This window comes from Ursus maritimus, unplaced genomic scaffold, assembly GCF_017311325.1.
Source record: "Ursus maritimus isolate PB19 unplaced genomic scaffold, ASM1731132v1 scaffold_14, whole genome shotgun sequence".
Lineage (NCBI taxonomy): Eukaryota > Metazoa > Chordata > Mammalia > Carnivora > Ursidae > Ursus > Ursus maritimus.
In genome coordinates, this window is record NW_024423786.1 from 1942614 (window position 1) to 1959161 (window position 16548).

The 16548-nt window shown below is 41.8% G+C and overlaps 1 protein-coding gene across 1 annotated transcript in view; it reads left to right on the forward strand.

The window, feature by feature from the left end:
* The first annotated feature begins 3316 nt into the window (after positions 1-3316).
* KBTBD12 (kelch repeat and BTB domain containing 12) overlaps positions 3317-16548 on the forward strand; it is a 69261-nt gene continuing 56029 nt past the window's right edge. The window contains exons 1-3 of the mRNA XM_008697813.2: positions 3317-3491; positions 9592-10773; positions 15533-15803. Coding sequence (XP_008696035.1) covers positions 9704-10773; positions 15533-15803 — 1341 coding nt within the window. The 5' untranslated portion in view covers positions 3317-3491; positions 9592-9703. The remainder of the gene's footprint in view (positions 3492-9591; positions 10774-15532; positions 15804-16548) is intronic.

Here is a 16548-nt window from a genome sequence, read left to right on the forward strand (position 1 = left end):
CCTAAACGGGGCTCACAGATCAGATGTTTGTGGGAAAGGGAAACGGGAGGTTCATCAGACAACTCGAATATGTACACGTAAACATAAATGCTCGCAAGGGCTGACATGAGCTTCTAAAATGCTTTAAGGAATTGTAGTCACCAAAATGAAATGTGTTTTGTTTTAAACATGGTATGTGTGTAAATGCATGCACACATGCATGTCCATGAGAGCACACACAATGGAAAATAAGCCAGACGTAGTTGGACAACATTCTACTTGTACGAGGCCCCTGAAATAAGCAAATTCATAGAGACAGAAAGTGGAATAGAGGTCTCCGGGCGCTGGCAGGAGAGGGGAAGCAGGGGAGCAAAGGGAGTAATGGGGAACTTAATGGGTACAGAACTGCTGTTTGGGAAACTGTTTTTTTTCTTTCTGATGATGAAATTCTGGAAATGGTTAGTGGGGATGGCAGCACAACATTGTGAATGTATTTAATGACACTGAATTATACACTTAAAAATGGTTAAAATTGTATATATTTGGTAAATGGTAAATTTTGTGTATATTTAACCACAATTTAAATAAAAGAAAAAAAAGAGGGAAGCAGAAAAATCAGTACCAGTGCAATCTGGGAAAGACTCAGCTCTGTTTCCAAAGGCTTTGAAGATGGAGGAAAGGGCAATGAGCTGCAGACAGAATGAGTACAGTTAATAGAAGCTGGAAAAGCAAAGAAGCAGATTCTCCCCTAGGGCCTCCCCCCCGCAAAAAAAAGAAAGTGCAGCCCTGCAGACACTTTGCTTTTACCCCAGCGAGACCCGTTTTGGAAATCTGATCTCCAGAATATAAGAAATAAATTTGCGTAAGATAACAATTTTGTGTTACCACAAATTTGTTTTATTTTAAACCGGCTGACCTAATAGTACCGCCTTATCCACACAGCAGATATTCTGTTACACTTCCCTCCGGAGAACATTCCTCCTCCCTGCACCACCCCAAACCTGGGCATAACTAATCAGTCTTTTCTCAGGCTTCTAGGGGATCTCCCACTTGAGGCCGAAGGTCATGGGGCTGCTGGTTTTTCCAGGTAGACTTGCCAGCCGTAGCAAATAAAAGTACAAAACCCAAAAGAAGCAACCACAAGCACCCACATTCCATTAAATGTGAATTGACCATGCAATATTTGGGACTTAAAAACTGTTAGTCGTTTATCTGAAATTCATAGTTAACTGGGCATTTCATCTAGCAGCCCAATTCCCTGGCCACATTCAGGGAGCCCACACATAGTGGGTTCTGGTCGTTTGCATTTTTTTAAAAGATTAAGCGGATAGCTGTGTCATTTATAGAAATCCGATTTGCAGAATCTCTGAACAAGGTCCTCGCCCACTCCCGGCGGACGTTCAGCCGCCCTGGCACGCGGGCCGGCGCGGGAAGACTGGCGCAGGCGCAGAGCCGCCCGCGGGCCTGCAGGTTGCGGATTGCCGTCGCGGAGCCGCTGGGACGATACGCGCAGGCGCAGAGCGGTCCGATCCCCAGCTCCCGGGACGCCGAGGGCGAGCACCTGTCACTTCAGAGGAGCTGCCAGCGCCCTCCCTCCCCCAACGCGGGGCTCCAGCCCTTGGTCCCCTGCGCTCCCGGCGCCGTCTATTTATATCGCCGGGCCTCACAGGCCCATATTGGGCAGTGCCGGCCGGTCAAGCCCGCTAGCTGCCCCGCCCCGGGCAGCCTGGCCCCGTCAGCGCGGCCACAGGGCCAGGTCGCGGCGCCATCGCCGCGGCCTCTGCGGAGCCAGTGGGGCCGAGCCTCAAGCCGGGGGTCAGCAGCTTGTAAGTAACGGTGACAGAAAAAACGCGGGCCCCCATCGAGGGCCTTGTCTTAGCTCCAGGGCCGGGCCAATGGAGAAAGGTCGAGGAGGGCCGGAGCTGGGGGCAGCCTCCCAACCCTTGGCACTTGCGGGGCCCACTGCGCTTCCCTCCCGTGGTCATGCGGCCGGCTCCTGGCTTCACAGCTCAGCCCAGCAGTCGCTTCCTTCTCCAGACCACTTTTGCTCAGCCAGGAGTCTCTTCCCTCTTTAACACGGCAGTATTCACTGGCCTAGCATTATCTATCTACCTTAACGTTTGCCTCCCTCACTAGACTGTAAGCTCCTTAAAGGCAGGGACCCTTCTGTCTTTCCCTTCCTGGCTTTCTGCCTGGGGCCTGGAATAGTGCCTGGCGCTTTAAAAAACTTCACTAAGCATCGGAAGTAGCCCCAGGCAACTCTCTTAACTTTAAAGCCAGGAATATAATTGCCCTGCTCTTCCCCCCTCGTGATTCTTAAGAGGAACTAATGAGCTACTGCATAATGCATATTAAAGCACTCTGAAAAGTTTAAAGTGCCCTGAGAATGCAAAACAGTGCCAACTCCTCAAAGGAAAGCAAAAAGGAAACTTACCTTACTTGCTTTATCACTTACAGCCTGGCCATTATTAAACACCTAGTGTGCGTGATGGATTATTGCTATTAAGTGAATCAGGTGTTTTTCCATGCTCATGGGAGACTCAAAGTGCATTTAAGGTAATGTGGGTATTCTGAGCCATTTTCTACCACTGTCTGTGCAAGGTTGTGATACTGAGCAAAATAAGGTGTGGGGATGGAATGGTGAAAACCAGAGGTCTCAGATAAGTGGCTGTAGGGTAACTAAAGGGGGGCGGGAAGCAACAGTGTGAGAAGAATTATAAATGAGGACTGACACTAAGGATAGTGGGGGCTAGGGAAAGGAGAGTAGATGTGCCATCTGAGAGGTGGCATCTGTCTACTCAGGTCATGCACACTGTTGTCACCATGGGAATTAAGACTCCACTGTCGCCATATCTTTAATTTTTTTCAGTAGATGTTACAATGTGGCAGTTTCGCATGTTGACAACTAGTTTGCAGAAAAAAAGTCTGTGAGCAGCCAATTTGCAATCTCTGGCTTCAGTTCTCTAAAAATTGGGGCCGAATTCCTGAGAGCACGCGGTAACTGGGGATTAATTTTGAAAGTAGAAGTGAGAAGTGGGTGTCGCAGTGCATCAAGGAAACCAAGCTAAGGATTCTGGGTGATTTGCTTGACTTGGACAAAGCATTAGCAACTTGAAGAATCAAGCACAACTTTTAAATGTAGAAAAGCATCTTCGAGATAATGGTTTATTAACATGAATAAAACAAGAAGAAAAAAAGGTGAAGGAACTTGTAATTTAGGACTAAGCAAAACATTTAGTTGCACAGGCCTCACTGAGCAGCCCTAACGCAGCAGGCATCATCACTAACATGTTGAGTACGGAAATGACTAAAACATGAGCCCCTACCGTCTGTGTGCTCGTCATTGAAAGGGGAGGCAGGCAGACACAGCAGTCACTATGTTAGAGGTACAAGCAAGGAAGGCGCGGAGAAGGCTTCACAGGTGATGTCTGAGCTGAATTTGGAAGAGCCACTTGTATTCTTTCAGGTGGAAGGGGGAGAAGGATATTCCAGACAGAACAACGTGTGTAAAGGTAACGTATGCATTAGAATTGTTAGTGGTTCGGTACTACTAAAAGACTGAAAAGTGTAAGGAAGGAAAGCCAGGAGATGAGGCAAGAACGGTGGGGAGATGGCCAGATTGTGAAGGGCCTCATGATGTTTGTAGGAGGGATGGTGTTGGCGAAGATAGGCTCAGGATACATTTTTTTAATCTTTATTATTGAAGTACATGTGACATATGATGTTGTAGCAGTTTCAGGTGTGCTGAATACACACAACATAGCGATGGGACAGTTTCAGACATTATGCAGTGCTCACCACGGTAAGTACAGTTCTCCAGTTGTATCCCCTCCTTCCGCACTTCCTCAAGGCAACCCTGTCCCGAATTTGATGTTTTTTATAATTACCCTTCATTTCTTTATATTCCACCACAGCTGTTTGTATCCTTAAAGAATATATAATTTTAAAGACTTTATTGCTTTTTATAGATTTTATTTTTTATTTGACAGAGAGCATGCGTGAGCACAAGTAGGCAGAGAGGTAGGGGGAGGGAGAAGCCGACTCCCGGCGGAGCAGGGAGCCCGACTCAGGGCTCGAGCCCAGGACCCTGGGATCATGACCTGAGCCAAAGGCAGACGCTTAACTAACTGACTGAGCCACCCAGGCGCCCCTAAAAATTTTTTTTAGGATTTTTTTTTAGAGAGAGAGAGAGAGACAGTGCACACGTGAACAGGGTGAAGGGCAGAGAGGAGAGAATCTCAAGCAGACTCCCCGCTGAGCACAGAGCCCACGATAGGGCTCCATCTCAGGACCCTGGGATCATGACCTGAGCCAAGATCACGAGTTGGATGCTTCACTGACTGAGCCACCCAGGCGCCCCTCATGTTTTATTTTGATGTAGTTCCAAACTCACAGTTCTAAGAATGGTATAAAAAACTCCTGTATATCTTTTCCTGGATTTACCAATTGTTTATATTTATTCTGTCAGAATATATTGTCTATATTTACTCTATTAGAACATAATGATTTTAAACATGAGATCAGTGGTTTGTAGCATCTCTTCTACAGTCTTTTGCACACATTATGGTGTTTGTGAAATTCATGTTGATACATGCAGCTCTAGTTCATTTTGTGTTTATGCTGTGCAGTGTTCTCTTGAGTGAATATCCTCTAGTTGACCTGTTCTCATGTTAATCAATATTTAGGTTATTTCCAAATTTTTGCTATTTCAAGCATCGCTACTATGAATTTAAACTACTTTTAACTTCAACAAAACATGGAGGCAAGCTCATGTATCATTTGTTATGTAGAAAAAGTCGGAACTTTAAAGATAATGTAAAGATTATAATATTAAACATTATAAAAGCAAATCCTTAGCAGCTTAAATTAACATTTTTATGCCACATTAAAATTTGTAGCAGTCCATCTCTCAAAACTAAATATACTGGACATGGGTATAACTGCATTTTGGATTTGCAAAGTAATTAGGCTTTATTCTTGTGATTTGTATTTATCTTGCTACTCATTTTTTCTCTATTATTATGGGTACTATTAATATGAATGCACCAGTTCAGTCTTCTATAAATTGGAGCAGAGAATAACTTGCCACTGATATCATTGAGAACATTTATACAGTTTTGTTTTGCTGATGAGAGGAGAATGCCCTCTCTGCCCTCATTATAAGAAAAAGTTGCTGTCAGCTCTTTTATTTATGAGCTGTGTCTGTACCCACAAGCAGTTTGTATATGGACCCAAACATTATTATTAGAAAATTATTTATACAGGTGTATCCTGCTTCAGCAGTACGAAGCAGATTTACTAAGCAAATGATGTATTGTACACCCATGGCCTTATTTAATTCTCCCAACTATTCTTAAACAATTCTCCAAGCTAATCTCAAGTGAGGAAACTGAACGAGGCTAAGAAACTTGCTCACGTTATCAGACAGCAGAGCAAGGATTCAAAGCCAGGCCTCGGTAACCCAGCAGAGCCCGGGTTTCCAGCCTCGAGCCGCACTCTGACACATCACTGTAGAATAACAGTGATTTCCTTTATGGGGCACTTGGATGCCAAGAGCTGACTTAACGACTTTTATATACATTCTCCCATTTCACAGATGAACAAACCAACGTTTAGAAAGGTTAAGTCATTTTGGGATTATAGCAAGTAGGTGGCTAAACGGAGATGCAAACCTGGGACTCTGTCCCTTCAAAGACCCCATCTGCAATGCTAGTATCTTCTCTGCACCTTATAAATACAGGACACAATGCTGAGAATGTCTTTAAAGTGTGGCGGTGCATTTAACGGCCTGGGTATTTTTCAGGATTTCCATCAGTAAATTCCTTTGGTCCATAAATCCATAGAAATTTCGAGTAGCTTTCAGGAGGTACATAAAAGGCAAGTGGGAAAAGGGGATACTTAACAAATACATACGCCCATCTAACAAATTCATAAATGTGTTTTCAGAATGTTGGAAACAGTTATTTCTGTTTTAAAAACATTTGTCGTTGTTGAAGTCAATATTTGGGGCAGACAGGCTGCATCCAAATAAAGTATTTATTCGAGAAATTGATTTATATTTGGGAAACTTGGGGACAACCAGATGATCTTTCTGAATCTTTTTGAATCAAAACTCTTCAGCTGGGCTTAAGCAGAGAAGCGGAGGTTAGGAACCCAGATGGGATATTTTCCTACTCAGGATCTAGAAAGTGGCTTTATTTATAACAATAGAGCAAGAGTGGTTGACCTGTGGCCTGGTTTTGGATAGCCCATAAGCTAAGAATGGATTTTATCATTCTAAATAGCTTTTAAAAATCAAAAGAAGAATACTGTTTCATGACACATGAAAATATATGAAATTCAAGTTTTCATAGCCCTAAAACATTTCATTGGCACATAGCCATGCTCGTTTGTTTCTGTATTATTTATGCCTGCTTTTGCATTACAACAGCAGAGTTGAGTTGTTAGGACAGAGACCCTAAGCCTGCAAAGCCTGAAATATTTACTCTCTGGCCCTACTTTGCCCACACTTGCGCAAGAGTGAATGGTTGAGAGTGCAGACTTTGGAGTCAGATAGAACCGGGTTCAAAACTCAGTTCCTGCACCTGTAAAATGTTGTGGCCATTTAATGAGAATAGGTAAACTGAGAAGAGTGACTTAGTGTATATTGCCTTCTATCAAGAAGAAATGAAGGGGCACCTGGGTGGCTCAGTTGGTTAAGCATCCTACTCTTGGTTTTGGCTCAGGTCATGACCTCAGGGTTGGGAGATCAAAGCCTCGTGTTAGCTCTGCATTGAGTGCAGAGTCTGCCTGAGATTCTTCCCCCCCCCCTCCCTTTCTGCTTCTCCCTGTCACACTCTCTCTATCTCTCCCCCTCCCTCAAATAAAAATGTAAAAAAAAAAAAAAGGAAACGAAGATAACTAGAAGTTTCTATGGTTCTTTTACGTGACAATATACTGATAGAAGACATAAGAATATAAGAAAAGTGGAATTTTACAAAATATATTTGCAATTACCTTAGACAACCTTTTCTCAACCTTTTTGCATATGTCAGTTTATACCGGTAAGGACTCTTGAGTGTTGGTTACAGCAATCCCAATACACACTTGCTTAAACAGTAGAGGAAAGGGTTTGTCACTGAAAACTGAAAAATACAGGTAGAAAGCGTCTTTCAAACCCACTGCTCTAGATTCTCTGCCATCCTCCCTGTATTAGCTGTGTCCTCATGCTGGCTTATGGGGACATGGCTGTAGCAGTTCCAGACTTCTCATCTACAGAACACGTGGACACCCCTAGCCATTGAACCCAAGACCTGAGTTTCACTCTCATTAAGCCCATCTCTGCGGTCTCACACCCGTCCCTGAACCAGTCACAGTGGTCCTACCCCATCCACTCCAACAGAAGACAGGTTGGATTCTGGGGGAAACCCAATATTGTCCACTGTAAAGTTGTTTATAAGGCACTACTACATTTATAAAGAAAAGGAACACATGTTGTACTAGTTATTCGACTTTTAACTTCTTTTTGAAACTAATGCTGCCTGTGTTTTTATTAAGATAGTCCTATGTCACAAGGTTCAACAAGATGGTTGGTTTTTGTCTTAAAGATATAAAATCCTGAGGTGCCTGGGTGGCTCAGTCGGTTAAGCATCTGCCTTTGGCTCAGGTCATGACCCCAGGGTCCTGAGATCAAGCCCCACGTCGGGCTCCCTGCTCAGTGGAGAGTCTGCTTCTCTCTCTCCCTCTGCCTCTATACCCTGCTGGTGCACTCTCGCTCTCTCTCTCTCTCAAATAAATAAATGTAATCTTTAAAAAAAAAGATATAAAATCCTAGGATTGTGGTCAAAACATGTGAGTCCCCAGCATCTCATTTCTTACTGGCAGCATCAAGGTCAACACTTGAGGACCTAGTGAGTCTGGACTGCCCGCATTGTACTGGATCTGGTGATCCTATCTGGAAACTGCTCCTGGCTTTCTAGCACTGACATCAATACCCTCTAAGTGATTCTTAGGTATCAGTACAAATGGAATAGGAGAAACTCATTAATATTTATCTCCTTGTAAGGAAACTTTTCTGGTTTTCAGCTCAAAGTAACAGCTGCCATCTATAAAGTTGAGTGATGTGTTTATGTACAAAGAGGCCCACATAATATGATTTGGGCTACTCATAATGTGTTGTAGGAGAGCTCGGAAATATAATGACCTCTTAATTACCCATAATTGGATTCTCTTTGTAAAAATGTAAAACAAATGAAAGTAAAAAACAAAGGTTCACTTTTAACCTGCAAGGCCTCACAAAGGAAGTCTTAAGCTTTTATTGAAATAAAGCTGAGGCATTAATGCTGGAAAATCTGGCAAGGAGAATTTTACTCCTACTTCAGTTACACAGATTCTTAGATCAGCTGGTTGTTTTCATTCCACACACTGCAGCACAGTGATTTTTAGGTCTTATAGTTGCCATTATATATTTAAACATTCCTATCCTGCTTAACACGGGTTTCCTGAAATGAACTTTAATTCAACACTGAAAAAAGTGCCATTTCTCATTGAGACACAGTGAGAATTGAGATGGAGAAGTCTCGCTGAGATTTCTAATCTTGATAGGATTACAGAAATGTAGAAAATGTAGAGCCTTTATAGCTGACAAACTATGCTTTCATATGATTGAAATTATCACCTCTCTTCCTCTCTTAACTCCAGGACTGACTTTTCTACCATTGCTCATTCTTACTGCGTGCAACTTCTAGCCAAGTAAGAACCAGACAGGGTGGCAAGGCCTGGAGATGTGTTCCTCAACGTGAGGGTTGCAGACTCTAGGAATTCTTCTTTAAATCCAAACAGCTAATTAGCTTCTTTGAAACACCGTTTCCATTCCCCTGGGCAAGGTGAAGACAGGCAACTAGCTCAAAGAGATTTCTGACTAGACCAGTGCTTTTTAAGGGGAGAAGAGTCCATCTCCGCCACTGTGGAGTAAGGAACAAAGGGAAGCCGAGCAAGGAGTGGGGATAGAGAAACGAGATGGCTTTTGTGCACTTTCTAAGTTTAGGATGATTTAGCTGTAAGTTTCAAGTCTTGTGAATTCTCAGATCAGCAGACATTTGGCTGTGCTTTCCAAAGCACTGTTTTGAATTATTTGCCTCATAGGAAAAGTTTGAGCAGAATTTTAATGGGCTTTTTTTTCTCAGCCATCCTGTGTGGTTCTGGGGCCATTATAACATTTGAGTGTGGTTTTTGTTTTTTGGCACATGACATTTTCAGTGATCCATCTCCTCTGAGAGCAGGTTACCTAATGCCCCTGCCCCCTGGCCTGCAGGCAGCCGTATTTGGTAACTGCAAATGCAGTTGCAAAATGGACCATCTTACCACTTCTCTCTTCATTCACCTTGGGAGGGAGGCCTTCCCAGCCCTCCTGGAAAAATCTCTGCTGCTGCTGAGGTTAATGTTGTTATAGTTGATAATTTACTGTTTCTACGATCACTGACATTATTTCTAGATACAGAAGTGGTTGTCTTAAGCTACTGCATTTGAAGTGAATAACACTTATTTATAAATAGTTCTTAGTACTAATGCTGCATATTTAAATCACAGAGAATTGTTTTCTTACAGGAAACCGGATTCTTTTCTTTCCCTCAGGAGTGTTCCAGCACATCTCTGTTGCTTTGTGAGTAATCAGACATGAAAATAGCCCCGCAAGAACCCAGCTACGTTTGAAGGAGACGTACGTGGAAACACTGGAAAGTGGATCATGGAGTGCAAGGCTGAGGGAAAAGAAAAATACCAACATGGCTTGAATTTACTGAATCAAGTTAGGAACATGAAAGAATTAGCAGAAATGATTGATGTCATACTCATAGCAGAAGGGGAGAAATTTCCTTGCCACAGGCTGGTCCTGGCTGCATTTAGTCCTTATTTCAAAGCTATGTTCACCTGTGGACTACTCGAATGTACTCAAAGGGAAGTCATACTTCATGACATCACAGCAGAAAGCGTGTCCGTGATATTGAATTACATGTACAATGCGGCTTTAGAGATCAGTAACGCCAATGTGCAGACCGTAGCTATGGCTGCCTATTTCATGCAGATGGAAGAAATCTTCAGTGTGTGTCAGAGATATATGATGGACCATATGGACGCCTCGAACTGTGTAGGTATCTATTATTTTGCAAAGCAGATTGGAGCTGAAGATTTATCTGATCAATCGAAGAAATATTTGTATCAGCACTTTGCTGAGGTCAGCTTACATGAAGAAATATTAGAAGTCGAAGCACACCAATTTCTGACGCTTATTAAGTCAGATGACCTTAACATATCCAGGGAGGAGAGCATTCTGGACCTCGTCCTGAGGTGGGTAAATCACAGCCAAGCATCGCGCACAGGGCATCTCGTGGAGCTTCTGAAGCAAGTCAGATTGGAACTTATAAATCCTTCTTTCTTAAGGCAAGCCCTAAAAAGGAACACCATGCTTCTGTGTGACGCAGCTTGCATTGACATAATTCAGAACGCATTCAAAGCCATCAAGACGCCCCGGCAGCACTCTCTAAATCTTCGTTATGGCATGGAGACGACTAGTCTTTTGCTTTGCATTGGCAACAATTCTTCGGGAATCAGGTCAAGACATAGGAACTATGGGGACGCCAGTTTTTGTTATGATCCCACTTCACAGAAGACCTATTTTGTCTCGTCCCCCAAGTATGGAGAGGGCTTGGGAACCGTGTGTGCTGGTGTGGTCATGGAAAACAACACCATAATTGTGGCTGGAGAAGCAAGTGCCTCTAAACTCTCTAGACAAAAGAGCAAGAATGTTGAAATCTATAGGTTTGTATCTCACAAATATTTGTAAGTTGTTTTTAATTATCTGGCTCTGACATTAGCAGCAGTAGAAGAAAGTACTCCCGAAAGAGTGATCATCTCTTCAATGATGTGTAGTCAAAATTACACCATAATTACATATTTTACATATATAGAAGATTCGTGATGAAATCGCCCACATTTTAAAATTATTTTCTCTCCTTTAATTTGTTATGGGCATACAGCTGGATTTCCGTAAGTTAAATGTATATATGTTATGATTCCATTGTACAATTTAATGCGTGGCTTTCATTATTGATTCATATGAAAGGATGTAATTGCTTAGTTACAAGTTTTGAAGAGCTTAAGACAACTTTTAACAAGAAGAAATTTGTTAGTACAGATTCCTTTCAACTGATTTTTTTAGTTCATAATTCAGAGTAGTAAATAATTTTTTTCTCAACCAAAAATTACTAATTATCTGTCGGCTTTCATTCTGTATCCTTAATTTGTAGGTCTTTCCTAAACCTCCAATCGCATAAAATGTTTGTGGCCTAAGAATGCTTCAAGCCCTAGAATCGTTGGAGAAAGGAGTGTCTGCTAAGAAGCAGCATGTCCTCTAGGTCTCCTGTGTGAGGACTATCATCTGTTTACTGTTTCTTCAGCAAGCATTCAGTGAGCATTCAGGGCTCCAGTCTAAGGGGTAAATAAGAAGTACGTCCATAGAATAAGCACTAGGTAGGAAAGCTCGCCTTCAGTACCCTCCCCCTCTCAGTTTCCTCGTACAAGGATTTGTTCGGACTTTTCAGTGAGAAAGGAACTCTTGCCAGCAAAGTTAGGACAAAGGAAGGATTAAGAGGTCTACTCTTTTCCTGTCATCTTTTAACATTCCATTATCTGCTTTCAGCTATAGGTCGGTCCCCTTTTCACCTTCATCTCCCCTGGTAGTGATGGGGGAGTGACTGCAGAGCCCTGGGTGAGTGACCTGGCCCTGTGCCCTTGGGGGCCGAGCGTGTCCCTGGGCAGCAAGCACAGCCTTCCTCAGAATAATCAGGTATGGAGCCTGGATGTCAGATTCCAAGTGCTCTTCTTTTCATCACAGAGCCTCTTGTACAGTTACCTCAGGTTCTTTGCATAGCTCTTTTTCTTCCTCATCAAGACAGTCCACAGTTCTGCCATTATTTTTATTTATTTTATTTAAATTCAATTAATTAACATATAGTATATTATTAGTTTCAGAGGTAGAGTTTAGTGATTCATTAGGTGCATGGAACACCCAGTGCTCATTCCATCAAGTGCCCTCCTTAATGCCCTTCACCCAGTTACCCCATCCCCCCACCAACCTCCTCTCCAGCAACCCTCAGTTTGTTTCCTAGACTTAAGAGTCTCTTATGTTTGTCTCCCTCTCTGATTACATCCTATTTTATTTTTCCCCTCTCTTCCCCTATGACCCTCTGTTTTGTTTCTTAAATTTCACTATGAGTGAGATCATATGATAATTGTCTTTCTCTGATTGACTTATTTCACTTAGCATAATACCCTCCAGTTTCATTCGCATTGTTGCAAATGGTAAGATTTCAACTTTTTAATGGCTCAGTAATATTCCGTTTTATGTATAGACCACATCTTCTTTATTTATTCATCTGTCAATGGACATCTGGGCTCTTTCCATACTTTGACAATTGTAGACATTGCTGCTATAAACATTGGGGTACAGGTGCCCCTTCAAATCACTATGTTTGTATCCTTTGGGTAAATACCTGGTAGCACAATTGCTGGGTTGTAGGGTAGCTATATTTTTAACTTTCTGAGGAACCTCCATACTGTTTTCCAGCTTGCATTCCCACCAACAGTGAAGGTTGCCCTTTCTCTGCATCCTCACCAACCTCTGTTGGTTAATTTTAGCCATTCCGATCAGTATGAGGTGGTATTTCATTGTGATTTTGATTTGTATTTCCCTAATGCCAAGTGATATTGAGCATATTTTCATGTGTCTTTTGGCTATTTGTGTGTCCTCTTTGGAGAAATGTCTGTTCATGTCTTCTGCCTCTTTCTTTCTTTCTTTCTTTCTTTCTTTCTTTCTTTCTTTCTTTCTTTCCTTCCTTCTTCTTTCTTTCTTTCTTTTTCTTTTTTTTTTTTTTTTAAGATTTTATTTATTTATTTATTCGACAGAGATAGNGACAGCCAGCGAGAGAGGGAACACAAGCAGGGGGAGTGGGAGAGGAAGAAGCAGGCTCACAGCGGAGGAGCTTGACGTGGGGCTCGATCCCATAACGCCGAGATCACGCCCTGAGCCGAAGGCAGACGCTTAACCACTATGCCACCCAGGCGCCCCTCTTTCTTTTTTTTTTTAAGATTTAATTTATTAATTTGACATGACCTGAGCCAAAGGCAGACGCTTAACGGCTGAGGCCCCCAGGCTCCCCCTTCTACCCATTTCTTGACTGTCATCATTTTTAATAAACATCCAACCCTGTCCAAGTGTCTTTCTCTTATGATCCTCAAGCATCTCTCCTCTTAACTGTTTTTGAAAGCCTACTTCCCTTTCTGATGTCATATGTCTAACTACATACTCGGTGTTTTCCTTCTTACCTGTCTTGAACTCAGCTACGTTCTCATCACCAGCCAGCTCCTCCACAGTAGTCAGAGTCAGGGCCAAAGCATCAGTTACCCTGCTCACCTCCTCCAGTAATGAAATGGTCAGCAAGGCAAATAATGAAATTATCAGAAGCATTGCTTTGGGCTTCACTGAGCCAGACTTCCAGCAGATATCGGGTAGTTAAAATCTTAGAGCACTACTGAACGTCATGTTAGCGCCAGTTTTGTGATACGTGTGAGAAATGATCCTCTCGTGGTACATTCCTACTCTATTATTTCTGTTCCTATCCCTTTTATCTTTGCTGGATGCTCTTCAACTTGCCTCTACTCTCTATAGTTCATAGATTTCTATGCAGATACATTTCTTCTTGACTTAGGAAGTAGACCTATACTCTAGTAGGCCATTTCTTTTAAAAAAAGATATACCTTTCCATGTCCTTTAACTCGCTCTCATACTTGGGTGTGCACACAGCTGAGGAGCTAAGTGTTGTCTTTACACTATCAACGTCTGTGAATGTTGAACCACTTTTGTCACTATTTCCTTTTAATGTCATATCCATTTTTCTTAATAACATGTTTTATAGTTTTATCTGGGCATTTTCTCTCCCCATTTTCAGTTCAAAGTGTTAAAAATCAGATTAGCAAGCTTGCCCTGCAAACACGTACTTCCTAGTTCATGGGATGTATTTCATTCTTGGCCTGTTTTCTTAAACCATGTCTCAGAAAGCCAAAAACCCATTTTTTAGTTCTTTTGATATACTCACCCACCAGCTTTACTTCGGTATCCCCCACACTTGACACCTTAATCCTCCTTCCTCTTCTAAAATCCAGTACAATTAAAAGCAGTGGTGAAAATATCAATTGTGATTCTAGGGACTGGTTTCCTATGTGGATTACACAAACGACAATGATGACTGGGTTTGTTGAGTTTCTGCGTCCAGTCTGTGACGTGCCCTCCAGGAAAGAAGCATTGTCTTCCAACTTCCATGTCAAGCCCGAAGCAAGCAATTCTGTCTAGGCAAGAATGTGAGAGTTGGCTCAGAACAACTGGGCAAAACTCCTATAATCTGATTTACTATCAAATGTTTGATACAAAGTAAGTAGCGTACTTGAAACTGTGCTGTATTCTGTACTTTAAAACTGTACTCTGTATAGAACATTCATAATTTCTTCCTTTCTTTCTACACAGAACAACTTTTTTTTCTTATTTTCCATATTTTCCTGGTTTTGTCTTTGTTTTGAATTCCAGAATATATTCTGGATTTTCTGGGACAACTCTAATGTCACATCCCACTGTCCTCATAAATACTTTTGTTCTTCTTAGACTATGTGTCCCAAATCATGATTGGAGAAAACAGACTTACCATTATCAAGAGGCAAGACAAAGGATACCCACAAAATCGTATATTTAGTGACTACATCATGCCACACACACACACACATACACACACACTATCAATTAATGTGTTGGACTCTAGGAGGTATTGAAAGACCGTATATCCTGGTATCCCTACCTCCCAAAACCCTTCTCAGACTGACATATTTTTTCATGGAAGATATGACTGAAATTATCATACCCAGAGCATTAAAATAGATGTTAAACGTAGTAGACACCTACACATGCTCCTGACTCTGTTCTAAGCCAATTAGAACTACAAGAACAATCCTCAAAATTCTACATACCCTACCTTGTCCCATTAGAAATCTCTGAACTGACATATTTTGAGATTCTCTACTGGAAAGCTGATTGCTTTAAAGTAGTATTAAAGTGAGACTTCTAGTCCACAGAATAAGACATTTTTGTATTTTTCTTCATTTTTACTTTTTCCTCTTTTATAGTAAAATTACAAATGTCTTGCTGCAAGATTTCCTATTTGTTCTTGATTTTCTTTCCCAGAATTGGGAAATGAAAGCTAGTCCTGGATAATCCATACTTTGTCAATATACTTTCTAAAATTCTGCAGGGAGATGTGTTTAATTATTTCCGTGTACATTATAGTTTGTTCATCAATCCTTGCCAAAAAAAAAGAAGCACAAACCTGTATTACTATCTTATATTAATGTTTCTTCCTCCCCAATTAGAGGAACCAAATTGTGTCATTTCTAGCTGGAAAAGAAACGAGTGTGTTTCTTGGGTGAGTTATTTTCCAGTTAACACTAATCCTGGGTTCTCTCTCTTAATTTGCAGGTATCACGATAGAGGAAACCAGTTTTGGGAAAAGTTATGCACCGCTGAATTTCGAGAGCTCTATGCTCTGGGCAGTGTACATAATGACCTCTATGTTATAGGAGGACAGATGAAAGTTAAAAACCAGTATCTCATTACAAACTGTGTGGATAAGTACTCTATAGAACGGGACAGTTGGAGAAGGGTGTCTCCCCTTCCACTGCAGTTGGCATGTCATGCCGTAGTAACCGTGAATAATAAACTTTACGTGATCGGAGGCTGGACCCCTCAGGTTACTAAATTTCCGGTATACCTAATTGGCATGGCTGTGCTACGTCTGGCTGCTGTGTTGAAAAATATTGTAGCTTTTGAACACTAAAAGAGCATGACTTACATCTTGGTAAAATGCCTTTTATTTTATAGAATATTAAACTTAAGATTGTGAAGTGTTAAAGCAGTTTAGGAGAATGAATTTTAAAGTGTGTTATTCATAGACAACTTCATTCAGTATTCATGCTATGCTCTTTATAATCCTTCCCATTCTTGCTAATTATGAAAGATGCTTATGCTGAGAAATTATCTGTAGGGAGCATCTAAGTAAGAGGCAGAGACACTGGATCCTCATCCCACTTCTGTCTGCTTAATAGTTGCGTGAGCTGAGGCAAGTAACGCTCACGTCTTTTCCAAATTTGAAGTTCTTACTCTACGTGGGAAACCAGAATATTCGATGATGGCACAGTCATTTCCACAAAAGTATATTGTGATTTTAAACATTTTATGGCTTTGTTGGGCACCAGTGGCTAAAGAAATCAGGATACCATTTGCATGGAAGGCCAGCGAAGAGATAGCAAGCCAAGAATTCAAAGTCAGTGGAGCATGACTGCAATGGCCCTTCCTCTTCTCTCTGGGTGTCCCTCCCGGTGCCTTGACCTTTAGAGGTAGTAGTAGGCCAGCTGCCTTCTGCCCTGGCCTGCCAGTTTGTTCTCATAAGATGAATCTTACTAGCTCATTGTTCATCCCCATGACACAAAGTAAAC